The sequence below is a fragment of the Sorex araneus genome, chromosome X, assembly GCF_027595985.1.
Source record: "Sorex araneus isolate mSorAra2 chromosome X, mSorAra2.pri, whole genome shotgun sequence".
NCBI lineage: Eukaryota > Metazoa > Chordata > Mammalia > Eulipotyphla > Soricidae > Sorex > Sorex araneus.
In genome coordinates, this window is record NC_073313.1 from 287128067 (window position 1) to 287142074 (window position 14008).

Below are 14008 nucleotides of genomic sequence, written 5' to 3' on the forward strand. Positions count from 1 at the left end.
ACTCCCATCAGAGAGGGTCTGGGAAGTACAGCAAGACCTTTCTGCTTCCCAGGCCCGCCCTGTGTCCCTCTCAGTGAATGGCCTTCCTTCAGCCCTGCTCACGGAGCATGAGGTCGGTGAGCTGGGGCTTCACTCCCTTTGACCTTCCATGGGAATCATTCTGGAAGGATGACCTGCATTAATGCGCACCAAGGACAACAGAATCTGGCCGGACAAAGTTGGAGTAAAGACCCATGAATGCTGGATAGCCAAGAAGTGACAGGGCAAGAGCCCTAACACAGCAGGGAGGGTGCCTGCCTGGCACACAGGGCATCCAGGTTTGATCCCTGCCACCTTCCTTCAGATGGAGCAAAAAGTCAGAGTGATCCCTGAATGCCCAGAGAGGGTAGTGGAAGGGATGCTTCTTTATTAGGGCCTTCAAGAAGCCTTCCGGCAGATCTGGCCCCTGCGGTCACTTCTAAGGACTGACAAGTACATCTGCAACAACAGCAACGTGACATACAACTATCAAAGCTGGGGAGAGAGCACAGAGGGAGGCAAGGACTGGGTTCCGTCCCCAGCACCCCATGTGGTCCCCTGAGCCCCGGCCGCTGTGGGCCCTGGGCGGTCCCTGGAACAGCCACAGTGGGCGTGGCCTGGCCGGCTGGCTAGCTGCCCAGCACCCTGGTGCCCCGCCCAGCCGTACCTTGCGTTTCCTTTTGGACTTGGGCAGCGCCTTGTCGGGCGGCGGGTCTGCTGGGTGGCTGGGGGGCGCGCAGTCCGCGTCCTTGGGCGCGCGGGGGGCCGGGAGGCCAGGCTCGGGGACCCTAGCCAGCAGGCTCAGGTCGATCTTGACCCAGAGGGCGCGGCCTTCGTCGCTGTCCTTGAGCGGGGACAGCAGCTCGTTGCGGCCGAAGGGCACGAGCGTGTAGAACTGCTCCTCGAGCTCGGCCGCGTCGCCCGCCGACCTGGCGCTGATGGAGCCGACGGGCGCGCGCGGGGCCGCCTCCCTGGGCCGCGCGTCAGGCGCGGGCGCCTTGGCCAGCGGACACTCGTCCCTCTCCGACTCGGCATCTGAGTCGGATGAGGAGGAGGAGGACGACGACGACGACTCGGTCTCGATGAACTCCCTGGACTTGGGCACGCTCCGGCCCAGGCCCCGCGTGCGCCGCTTGTCGCCCGCCCCGGCGGGTCGAGGCTCCTTGCGGTGGCCGCTGCGGCCGCTGCCCGCGCCCGGCCGCGCCCGGGGGGGCTCGTCGGGCTCGTCGGGCCGTGCACAGGGGGCGCAGGGGGGACCGTCGCCGGGCCCCGCACGCTCGGCGCGCCTTGGGGGCTTCTTGGGCAGCGGCCTGCGTGCGGGGGCGGGCGCGCTCTCGGCGGGCGCCACGGCCACGGCCACTGCCAGGGCGGCGGGCGGCGACTTCTGCCTCCCCGCCTTGCTGCCCGGCGCCTTGCTGGCCGTCCGCGGCCGTTGCTCGTCCCTGCAGGGGCCCTTGGCGGCCGCAGCGTCGGGCAGTGGCGTGCACTCGGGCTCCTTCGCGTAGAAGGGCGCGCCGTCGGGCAGCGAGTCCCCGGGAACCGGCGCTGGCGGTTTGTGCGGGGTCACTTTGTTCAGCCACTTGTCCAGCTGCCATTTGTTGGACGACGCCGGTTCAGCCTGAAAGCAGAGCGAGGCGACAGGACACTTTGAGATGACACTGCCCCTCGCTGGCCCCAGCATCCCCGGGTCCCAGCCCTGCGGTGCCATCGGGAGGAAGAACCCGAGTGCACAGTCAGGCGGGGCCTCCCAAAGCCAAAAATTCACAATAAGAAACACGACATACATGCTCAGTTAAACGTAATGGCCTTCCGGTATCTGTATTGCGAACCGCGATGCCCCGAAGTAGAGAGAGTAAGAGGGAGATGTCTGCCACAGAGGCAGGGGCTGGGGTGGCTGGAGGGATACTGGTGACATTGGTGGTGGGAAATGTGTATGGTGAAGGGATGGGGTTTCATCATTGTATAACTGAAACTCAAAGATTGAGGCTTTGAAACTGTAGCTCACGGTGATTAAATTAAAACAAACAAAACAAAAAAGGGCTGCATTGATCCTGACTCACTCTAGGGCTAGAAACACACAAAGGGCAATGGCCAGCGGGTGGGCGCTCTCCCCACTCCTTAAAGTGCCACTCGAAATGATCATTGTACAAAGGCTCCTGCATGAGCTCGAGGTTCCACATCAGGAAACTGCAGGAAGGGCCAGCAGTGCACAGGGCTTGGGCAGGCACGGCCACAGCGCACTAGCCATGAGTGGCCCCAAACAAAAGCAGCAAGACAAAGCTTTACAAAGTCAGCGGGAGAACAGATGGGAGGCCCTGAGTGACAGAGCACTTTCCCCCTTTTCCTTGTGAGACACAGTGCAGGGGGCTCTGGAGAGGGGACGCAGTGGGAGGCAGAGTCCAGGGAAACAGGGTGTGGCAGGCGGATTGCAGGTGGAATTAACACAGCAAGCATCTCTAACTGCTCACTTTGCCTTTCCCATCCTGTGGTCCTTCTGTTGCCACGTGAGCTACAGGCAGGAGTGTGCCAGAATGTCACAGGGCACAGCTTAGGGGACCGCGTGCCTCAGCCGTGAGGCAGGATAGGCTGTGCACCGTGGCCCGACCCTGTGTCCACTGGTGGAGAATGTGCACTATTGGAGGAATGGGTGTTTGACCGTTGTATGACTGAAACTCCAACATGAAAGCTTTGTAACTGTAGCTCACGGTGATTCAATAATAATAATAATAATAAAAGATGAACGTAAGATTTGAAATAATAAAAAATAAATAAATAAAATGAGAGAATTGGATGGGACTTTTGGAGAAGACCATTGACGCTACACCAGGGCCAGGAACTTTGTTCTGCCAAGGAACATTTAGATTAGTAACATCATTTCCCGATCACAAAGTACAGGGAGACAGGCCCCGGCAGCTCCTGAGAAGCAAACAGGCTGTCCTGCTGTGGACCTGACCCAGACCACAGGCGCTTCCACCTGTTCTAAACAACAACTGATGTTCTCCATTATCTTCAACTGTATTTTGTATTTTTGGGGGACAGGCCACAGCTGGTACTCAGAGCTCTCCTGGCTCTATGCTCACAGAAGAACACACAGTGCTGAGGACCAAAGCCTGGCGAGTTGCAAAGAATGCAAGAAACTTAACCTCTGTCCTTCCCCTGGCCCTGCACAGTGCTTTGATGGTCTGTTACATCTGTGAACATCCTGCGTCTTCTATAAAGCTAAATGCTTCAATCAGGCAGGGTGCTGCGGGTCCCCACCCCTTGCTGAATCTGTAACAGTAAGGGAGGCAGTTTGCCAGCAAAAGAACTTTCCCTAACAAAGCAACAAGCAAGAGTAATCACTCTAATTGTCTCCTTTCTTCTTCACAGCAACAAATGAGGCAGAGGGATGAGGCAGCTATGGTCAGGGCAGGTCAAATAGCAGAGCGTTATGTGGCAGGGGAAGAGTGGATAGTGGGGCTGGGCCCCTGTGCCTGGCCAGTGCTGGCTGTGGTTCTTCCTGCTTTTCGACGGGCATTACTGCCATGTTTGTCTACTCACTTGCTGCTTTACATTTTTCTGTCACAGCTCTCCCCACTGACTAATCTTCCCGCATGTATTTGAGCTCCTGCTCCTCCTGCAGCCTCCAGAGCTCCTGGCCACACACCGTGCAGAGGGTACTCAGCGAAAGAGCCGCGGAGTGGGTAGGAAGTCAGTGTTACAGTGCTGCTCATTTTCATGAACTAGAGCAACTAGCTAACATGACATTTCCCATGATGAGCTTTTACTTCAAAGATTGCATAAAGAAAAGTTTCCTTTGGTCAGATAAATATGGGAAATGCTCCAGGGAAACTAGAATGTACATAAGCAAAATTTAGGACTGGATGATGCTCTGGACTGAAGAAATAGGCACACCTCAAGGATGTGGCAAGACTATTATTCCTCACGGCGTGTAGACTGTTCACTTATTACTGTTGCCGCTCTAGATACTGCTATGGGTGTGAGGGCAACACGGAAGTGCTCTTTCTTCCTGTGTGGCTGATGAGCCACCAGGAAAGGAGGCGAAACTCAGATGGAAACAATCAGGCCAACAACAAGCATGCAAGAATGTAACCCTTAGGCCACACGGTGATGGAACTAACGTTCACACTGACTCTTCTGAGAGCTGGCGGATTTGGTGCTGGTCCTGGAACAGCTGAGATAATTGAGCAATTTCCAATCATCACCACGTTGAAGATAGTTCGAACCAAACTGAGTTGAGCCCAGTTAGCGGGGGAAAGAGGTGGGACCTGGGACTATGCTAAGGAACGCCTTAAAAATCTCCCATGGTGATGTTGCAGGTAGGCAAGTGTGGGGCATGCACACGGTGCTGCCTGCTCCGGGGAAGGTGAGGTGTGTGCAACTGAGAACCTCATGGCCAGAGGTGCCAGGAAACAGCCCAGATGCTCCCCAAGGAGACCGGGCCAGCCAGAGCAAACCAGAGGCCTTGCACAGGATAAAGCTACGTGCCATCGCTATGAGTCTCACCCCACAACTCAATGAAGAGGATCTTTCAATCTTGAAACAAAATACAAAATGAAATCTTACTTCTGTTCTGCCAGTGTAGCCTTTCCCAGCAGGGAGAGGTAGCTGTGAGGTGATGCTTCAATGGTATTTCTGCATCCCCAGGGGCAAGGAACAGAGAACTCTCCCAGGCTCAGGCCACTGAAACCTTCAGGCTGTTCCCTCTCCTTTATTAGAGGTTTCTGAGAGTGCAGGAAGAAAGAAAGAGAGCTTCCTTCTCTCACCTAGCTGGACTCTTGCTGGTTACCTCTGGGACATTTAGAAAGAAACCACTTTATAACTTGATAACTGCACTTCCCTTCAGGGCATTAGGACACACATGTCACCACAAGAAGATCTAAAGGCCTTTCAGAGGAGAGCCTGGCTATGTGGAAGTTTTCTTTTCCTTCTCTCTTCCCTCCCTCCCTCCTCTCCCTCCCTCCCTCCCTCCCTCCCTCCCTCCCTCCCTCCTTCCCTCCTTCCCTTCCTCCCCCCTCCCTCCCTCTCTCCCTCCCTCCCTTCCATGTGTGTGGAGGGCATGGGAAGGTGGTCGCATCTGGCCATACTCAGGCTTACTGCTACTCCTGGCTCTGTGGTATCGGGACTGAACCCAGGTTAGCTGCATGTAAGGTGAGTGCCCTTCTCATCCTGCTGGTGGTGGTAGGGGGGAGTCAGCAGGAGTTTTCACAGACACCCACCTGCTGCCAGGGCAACCATACCCAAACCCTGTTATTTCTTAATATTGTTATTTCTAAGTATTCTTACTTTGTTATTTCTAAATATTCAATGAATTATACCATCAAGCCAGACTTGAAGAAGCACATTTCACATTTCTACTTTATCGTAAGTCTTCTTTTTTTCCCAAATAATTCTTGCTAGAATGTCAGTTCTGTGGAAAATGGGAACCTCTTTGGGGAAGAGTCAGGGTTACATAAGCCCATGGTTTTAGTGCCTTAATGTTGTAAAAACGTTTTTTTTTTTTTACATGGGGATACAGAAAAAAGAGACAGAAGGGGGCAGGAGTGAGTCCCATGGTAAGAAGAGAATTTTAAGCCAATTTTAAGAGGAACAGAGTTCTCACTACAGAGCAGAGAAGTGCTGAAGGGGAAATGAGGCTGGTGGGGGTAGGAAGACTTCCCTGCATCCCCCCTTCTGCCCCTCCCCCCGCCCCCCGTGCTCTGGAAAGGACCCTGGAGGGAGGGACTAGGGGACGCTAAGAGCAGAGGCCAGAGCTGATGGCTTCAGGTGCACGCTCTCCAGCGGGACCAGCGGCCTGTCTCACCCCCACTGCCCCGGGTGCAGACAGGGATGGTTTCAAGAACTTATTTGGAAATTTGGGTGCTGAAGTTACCACTTTAGCACTTCACCACAGGGATGAAGGTAAAAAATTACCCCTAGGGTGCTTGTAAGATGGCTGGGTGGAGTGTGAAAGCTGGCACCTCAATGTTCCCCTGAGCACTAGTGGGTGAGATCTCTTGACAAAAAATTAAATCCTACAAACCAGGTTGATGCCAAACTTTTGTGAACTTATGAGGAAGTTTTGTATTTGATTCCTTCTCTTTTTTTGTTTGTTTGGTTTTGGGGACACACCTGCTGGTGCTCAGGGGTTACTCCTGGCTCTGCATTCAGGAATCACTCCTGGCGGGGCTCAAGGGGCCATATGGGATGCCGGGGATCGAACCAGGTTGGCTGCGTACAAGGCAAGCACCCTCCCTGCCAGACTATCATCGCAGACCCACATTAATGAATTTTTGTGTTTGTTTTTGGGTCACATTGATTATACTCAGGGCAATTCCTGGCTCTGCACTCAGAGTTTACTCCTGGTGGGTTCAAGGTTATTATCTGGGATGTTGGGGGGTAGAACCTGGGTGAACTGTGTGCAGGATAAGTGCCCGACATGCTGGACTATCTCTCTGCCGCCACCCCCAGCTTTATTTTATTCTTTCCTTACAAATCGAAGTGAACATGTTCTGATCCACAGATTTGAAAAGTTTATTCTCAGCCCTCTCCCAAGAGTCCTCATGTCTGAATTACTATTTAATTTTCTCCTTTAAAGCAGAAATTGCAATGGTTTTTATTGGTAAGTTATAACATTTTTATATGAGACAACTAAATCTTTTCCACAGATACTCATCAGAATTATAAAAGGTTTCATTATTAATGGAAGGTTGATGCTAATTTTTTTTCTCTTTTCACAAAGTAAAAACAGTGAGGGGTGTTTTATTAATGTTGAGAGCCCTTGTTCCTCTGAACTGTGACAAACTCAGAGGTAGGCATCCAGTCTGTCTCACCCCTCAAGTTCCTGTCTGTCTGGTAGCCACATGTCCCAGCCATCAGCTGCCTGTCTGGTTGGTACCTGGGCCACCCCTTTGGGATGTCTGATCCAGAGGTTATTTCCAGGGAGGGAAGTTTTGCCTCACAGAAACTTCTGGGGGTCAAGATAGAAAATTCTGGACAATGACGTTTTGATGGAGGCAGGTAGACAGGGAAGGGCCCCCAAGGCAATGGAATTCCTAGTCAATAATAAAACTAAAGCCTCAAGACTACAAGAGCCCAGGAGGTCAGGCCCCTCTCTGAGATGCTCAAGCAGGAACAAAGGCCAAGGAAGGAAGTTCAAAGTTCATCAACCACTCCCAGCTGTACCCCTCTGGCAACCACCCCAAGGACTCTCACCTAGCTAGAAGCCCCACGTGGGGCAGCTTGGGAAAAAATCTATAAAAGCCACCTTAACAAAGGAAGTGCATGCATATGCTGCCCGAGCCCTTGTGCTGCTTTCGTCCATGTGGCCGAGCATCTGTGGTGCCCGGGCACTTGTGTTGCCTGCATCTCCCATCTTTATGTACTGGGGCTATCTCTGTCTTTGGAGGAGCCCACGTTCTCTCTTGTGCACATTCTTCTCTCTCCCTTTCTCTCCCTCGTCCCCTTCCTCAAAGCCTCTAAATAAAATCTGTTTAGACCTCACTGTTGGTCTACTCGTGATATTCTTCCTTCAAGAAGGACAAAGACCTGTGAGGCCTGGGGAAGGCCTAGGATTGGCTTCCCTTTCCTGCAAAAAGCAATCCTCATTCCAGCCTAAGTATAAGTCTCCCCAAGAAATTGGGTGGTGGGGATTAGCCCCCGTGCCAAGAAGCCAAGAAGGTCAGGTGTGGCTTGACGGCCACCTGGTGAGGCTGGCCATGCCCAGGCCCATGCCATACAAGGGTCATGGCAGATTTTATCAGTCCTGGCCTTCCCGCTGGTCCTGGGGTGGCAGAGGTGGCTTGGGAGAAAGAGCTTGTTTCTTTACTCTCTGCCTCACACAAGCCTTCTGTGGGGGCCCACCGACTTCAGTTTCTCTATTTACTTGGCTGGGGGCTGGTGTCTCCCCCCACGGTGCTCAGAGCCTGGGGCTACTCTGCTAACTTTTGGTCCAGCAGCCAAGGGGTTCAGTGCAAAGGCCTGAGAATGTGGCGCGTAGGGCCCAGGGCCACATGCGTTGCATGCCTGTGGTGCTGGGAACCAAGCCGGGGTCAGCCAATGTATCCCTGAACTGCTTGGCCTCGAGCGCCTGCATTTCCAAGGAAATCCATCCTTAGCAGCGGCGTGAGGAGCCCCACTACAGAGACGACAACAGAATGTGGCCAGACATGTTGCCAAGGTGGTGGCTTGAGGTTGTGGAAGCCAGAGGGAGGAGGGTCTCACCTCATGGGTGGGGTAGGGGGCGAGAGGGAGGATTTCACCTCAGGCTGGAGTAGGGGGGATGGGAGGGAGGGTCTCACCTCAGGCTGGAGTAGGGGTGGAGGGAGGGAGGGTCTCACCTCAGGCTGAAGTAGGGGGCAGAGGGAGGGTCTCACCTCAGGTTGGAGTAGGGGAGGAGGGAGGGAGGGTCTCACCTCAGGCTGGAGTAGGGGGCAGAGGGAAGGTCTCACCTCAGGCTGGGGTAGAAGGCAGAGGGAGGGTCTTACCTCAGGCTGGAGTAGGGGGGCAGGAGGGAGGGTCTCACCTCAGGCTGGGGTAGGGGCGGAGGGAGTGTCTCACCTCAGGGCTGGAGTAGTGGGGCGGCTTGCTGCCCTCGCTCTCGCTAGAGCTGCTCTCTGTCTCCGAGTCGGACCCGGAGCTGCTCTCCGAGTCGCTGGAAGAGCTGCTGCCGCTGGAGCTGCTGCCGCTGGAGCTGCGCTGGCTGGAAGGCACAGAGGCTTGACACGTGGCCTGCGGGCCCACGGCGCTGCACAGAGAGGCGGGAAGGAGAGAGAAGGAAGGCAAGTGAGGTGCCGGGAGCACATACCAAGACCTGTCACCTGAACTCTGGCGCTCTGTTCGGCGCAGGGTCCTAAGGGTCCGGGAGTGACCATCTAAAGGCCACGCCCGAGAAGGCCCAAGTGGGCTGTGTGCTGGGCTGACGGGGCTGGCCTAACTTCGGGACAACTCTCTCTATTTGGCAGCTGTTCAAAATTCCTACCAAAATTGCAAGGGAATCCAGCAATTCTTCAGGAACTTTAGAAAGAATAAGCTATGCTTAATACTCTGCTTTATCTTACTGAGGAAGGCCTATGGGAGGAAGGGCACAGTGTTTCACATGGTGCCTTCATAGCCTTCTGGAAGGTTCCGAAGATCAGTGGGTTTGGCGGAGTCACAGACCGATTCCCAGCCCTCTGCACCCCAAGTGAGGCCCCACACATGAGCTGTCTGTGAACAACTGGAGAGTCACACCTGTTGTGGTTTTATTCACTACAGAATTTAAAACTCTACCTGGGGGCAGAGGTTAGTGGAAGGTCCAATTAATACTCAATCCTCATATTACATTTTGAAATTTGCCAAAAATTCATTAAAGATGCTATAGACAATAAAAAAAACCAGTGCTTTCTAGTAGTAATTAATTTGCCACAAAAATTCAAAGAGTTTATAACCACCCAGTGTCTGAACTAAAAGGAACTTCCATTACTTATACAATATTCCACATCTTCAGCTCCTTTACTAATTTTATTGAAACACACATGATCATGTTCTTTTGGGATCAAATGTGAAATCAGAATTTTCTTTCTTTTTTTTCTTTTTGGAGTGGGGAGAAGCAGAGTGGGGTCACTGGACACAGCAGTGCTCAGGAGTTATTTTGCTCAGTGCTCAGGGGTAACCCCTAATGGGGGAATGTTTGGGAATGCTAGGGAGCACTGGGTATTCAAGTTGGATCAGATCGGCAGAATTCAAGGCAAGTGCCTTACTGCCAGCCAGGGGTCACCTGTTTTTTGGGGGGGGAGGGTGTCACACCTGGTGGTGTTCAGGGATTACTGCTAGCTCTGCACTCAGGGATCACTCCTGGTGGTGCCTGAGATCCATATGGATGGCAGGGATTGAACTGGGTTGGCAGCATGCAAGGCAAGTGCCCTACCCGCTACAGTATGGCTCAGGTCCCCAAGGAACACTGTTTTTTTTTCCTGCACTTACTTAAAAAAAAGCTCCCTCCCTTCACCTGCCTGCCACTGTGGCAGGCACTTTCCCTCTCTCTCTCTCTGTCTCTGTCTTTCTCTCTCTCTCTCTCTCTTCCCTGCCCTTCCTCTTTTTCTCTCCTTTTGGGCCTTATGGTTTGCAACACAGATAATGAAAGGTATCAGGCACTTCCCTTTTTCTACTTTCAACACTGAATTACTGTAAGCATCACTTCTCAATGTCAGGTCAACAAGTGTCTGTTGCCCCTTCAGTTGTGGCCACTTGCTCCCAGAGCACTGAGCTGGGAAGGTTAGTGCTGGCACAGCCACCAGGGTTGAAGTGCAAATGGTTTGAATAAGAACCTTTTAAAGAACCTTTTATGCTCACCTTTTAAATATTTTTTCAACATGCTTTGCCTAAGACAGAGCCTCATATGTCCTTGCCTGGGGTAAGGGTAGTAGGCTGGAGAGGAATTAATGCTCTTGGAGCCTTGCTTCTTCTAGAAGAGCGACAAGAAGCTATCTGGCAAGACGCTTCTGGAAGGGAGAGCTGCTCTGGACCGTGAGGTTGGAGGGGAAGGGTGCGAGCAGCTCTCTCCTGAGTGGTCGTTCTCATAGTGGCACAGTCCATAGCTGCCCTGACACCTCACCTCAGCAGCTAGGCCGCTACCTGCACAGGCCTGGGGGAGCTGAGGTGGTTTCTCCCCTACTGTTCCCATCAGGTTTTAAGTGTGGAGCCCGGCTCCTCAGAGAGAGGTGGGAAGAGTTAAAGGGACCTATAGGCCGGAGGACTTTTCCTTCCTTAGGAACTAAAATCCATCTTCCTGTTGGCTGAGTCAAGATGGCAATTATTCATGGAGGAAAGGCATTTTCTGCTCAAATACGAGATCATTAGGAATTCACATGAATTGTCGGTTAGTAGGTCTGCCACTCAATGGGGATAAAGCCACATAAAAAGCCCTCAGCCCCTAAACACATGCAACGTCTGTCTCCTGTTCGGGGGTCACACCCAGAGATGCCCAGAGGTTACTCCTGACCCTGCACTCAGGAATTACTCCTGGTGGTGCTTGGGAGACCATATAGGATACTGGGGATTGAACCCGGGTTGGCTGTGTGCAAGGCAAACGCCCTCCCACTGTGCTATTACTCCAGCCCCACATGCCATAATCTAGGTTGACATTTGCAGTACGATGAGTCAAGTGCATTGGGATGGGATTTTGGTGATGGGTGAAGCTTTGCCCACCAGGCAGCAGATCCTCTTCCCACTTGGATTAGAGCAGGTGAAGCTGCAGAAGCAGCAGCGCAGGAAGGGCCCATGCCATAGAGCCACTCTCCTTCAAATAAAAGTTCCTTAACTTTCTGGGGCAAAGCCCATTTAGTTAGCATGTAGCCCATGTTCTGTGACTGGCAGAATGACAGGCCATGCTAGCCGGGAGAGATGAGTCTCTACTTCAATTTTGATTTGCAGTTAAGCCTCCAGCTTTATGTTCCCCTTTCCCAAGTCAGGACCTTCACCTCGAGTGACAGTTTTACGGGTCTAACTAGTATTTGCTTTTAAAATCGCCGAGAAAGACAAGGATTTTAGAAAATTCTTCATGCTTTGCTAGTGCAGACTCTGCAGGTCAGGACGCCTCTGGGCCAGGACTGAATGCATCTTGTTTCAGTGGTTTGCCCAGAGAAAATGACTCCAGAAATTCTCAAGTGGAGGATGGGGACCAGCCTGCCTGCAAGAGCTCCATGACTCTGCTGCAGTGAATTGTCTTTGTGTGAGTTCTCAAGGCTGGCTGCCAGCTGAGGATTCAACATGATGCCAGCCCCCTGGACTGGAGTGCAAGCAGGTGCGGTCTCTGGGGACAGTAGCCTCCAGAAGCTGGTGATGATAGCCACCAAAGACCCCAGGGATGAAAGGGGCAGCTCAAAGCGCTACTGAAATTCATATGGAACAAGCCCCCACGAATAGCTAAAGCAATCCTTGGGAAAAAGAAAATGGGAGGAATCAACCTCCCCAACTTCCAACACTACTACAAAGCGGTAGTCATTAAAACAGCATGGTACTGGAACAAAGGCAGAGCAACAGACCAATGGAACAGGGTTGAATACTCTGACATACACCCCCAAATATATGACCATCTAATCTTTGATAAGGGAGCAAGAAATGTGAAGTGGAGCAAGGAAAGCATGTTTAACAAATTGTGCTGGCAAAACTGGACGGCTACATGCAAAAAAAATGGGCTTAGACCTCCATCTATCACCATGTACAAAAATCAGATCAAAATGGATTAAAGACCTCAACATCAGACCAGAATCCCTAAGGTACATTGAAGATAAGGTCGGCAAAACCCTCCACGACATTGAAGCCAAAGGTATCTTCAAAGCTGACACGCCACTGGCCAAGCTAGTGAAAACAAAAATAAATAGATGGGACTATCGCAAACTAAGAAGCTTCTGCAACTCAAAAGAAACAGTGACCAAAATACAAAGACAATCTACAGAATGGGAAAGGATATTTATGCAGTACCCATCCGATAAAGGGTTGATAACAAGGATATACAATGCACTGGTTGAACTCCACAAGAAGAAAACTGCCAACCCGATCAAAAAAATGGGCTGATGAATTGAACAGAAACTTTTCCAAAGAAGAAATCCGAATGGCTAAGAGGCACATGAGAAAGTGTTCAACATCACTAATCATCAGGGAGATGCAGATCAAAACAACAATGAGATATCATCTCACACCACAGAGACTGGCCCACATCCCCAAAAACAAAAGCAACCGGTGTTGGCGAGGATATGGGGAGAAAGGGACTCTCCTTCACTGCTGGTGGGAATGCTGACTGGTTCAGCCCTTTTGGAAAACAATATGGACGATTCTCAAAAAGTTAGAAATTGAGCTCCCATTTGACCCAGCAATACCACTCCTGGGAATATATCCCGGAGAGGCAAAAAGGTATAGTAGAGATGACATCTGCATTTCCATGTTCATTGCCGCTCTGTTCACAATAGCCACAATATGGAAAAAACCAGAGTGCCCGAAAACAGATGATTGGCTAAAGAAACTCTGGTATATTTACACAATGGAATACTATGTAGCTGTCAGAAAACATGAAGTCATGAAATTTGCATATAAGTGGATCAACATGGAAAGTATCATGCTGAGTGAAATGAGTCAGAAAGAAAGAGACAGACATAGAAAGATCGCACTCATATGTGGAATATAAAGTAGCTGAAAGGTACAAGCTTACAATGTTGTGATTCCTGGCAGACATTTCACTAGAATTAGTTACTAAAATACAGAAATCCAAAACTATGCTGCTGCTAGTGCGGCCTCCGGACCTCATATCTCTTCATTCTCAGCAATGGAAAACAAATTACCAAATGCTTTCTTTTCAGCAGATCGACTTTAGGGGGGAAAAACTCCAAATCAATAATAGTGAAATTTTTTTATTGAAATATTGATTGTAATCAAAGTAAAGTGAAAGTAAAGTGAAATTTACCAGTTACACATGCGGGGTGGGGGGCTGGGGAGGTGGGGGGAAGGGGGGAGGTATATTATGATTCTTGGTGGTGGAATATGTGCATTGGTGAAGGGACGGGTGTTTAAGCATTGTATAACTGAGACTTAAACCTGAAAGCTTTGTAACTTTCCACATGGTGAACTAATAAAATTAAAAAAAATAAATAAATAAAACACAGTCACCAACAAGGAAAAAAAAAAAAAAGAAAGGGGCAGCTCAGTTCATCCAGGTGGATGTTCTGAGCACATGGATCCCTAACATGAAAGGAGGCATCTGAGAGATACCCTTGGAAGAAGGCCTCACATGCTTAGAGTGCAAACAGGGGCTGGAGAGATAGTACAGTGGGTGGGGCATTTGCCTTGCATGTGGCCTATCAAGGTTAGATCCCTGGCTCCCCATATGGTCTCCTAAATCCCGCCAGGAGTGATCCCTGAGTGCAGAGCCAGGCATAAACCCTGAGTACTTTCAGGTGTGCCCCTCCAAATAAACAGAAACAATAAATAAAACTAATAAAATTGCAAACAGAGGGTTTTAGTGTGCCAAAGTGGTGTC

The 14008-nt window shown here is 51.2% G+C and overlaps 1 protein-coding gene across 8 annotated transcripts in view; it reads right to left on the bottom strand.

Annotated features, from left to right (window-relative positions):
• The window catches only part of AFF3 (ALF transcription elongation factor 3), a 602210-nt gene that overhangs the window by 43485 nt on the left and 544717 nt on the right, over positions 1-14008 (bottom strand). For all 8 annotated transcript variants that reach the window (XM_055122984.1, XM_055122987.1, XM_055122986.1 and 5 more), the window contains 2 exons: positions 8557-8743; positions 686-1636 (listed from right to left, as the gene is read on the bottom strand). In XM_055122984.1, the coding sequence (XP_054978959.1) occupies positions 686-1636; positions 8557-8743 (1138 nt within the window). The remainder of the gene's footprint in view (positions 1-685; positions 1637-8556; positions 8744-14008) is intronic.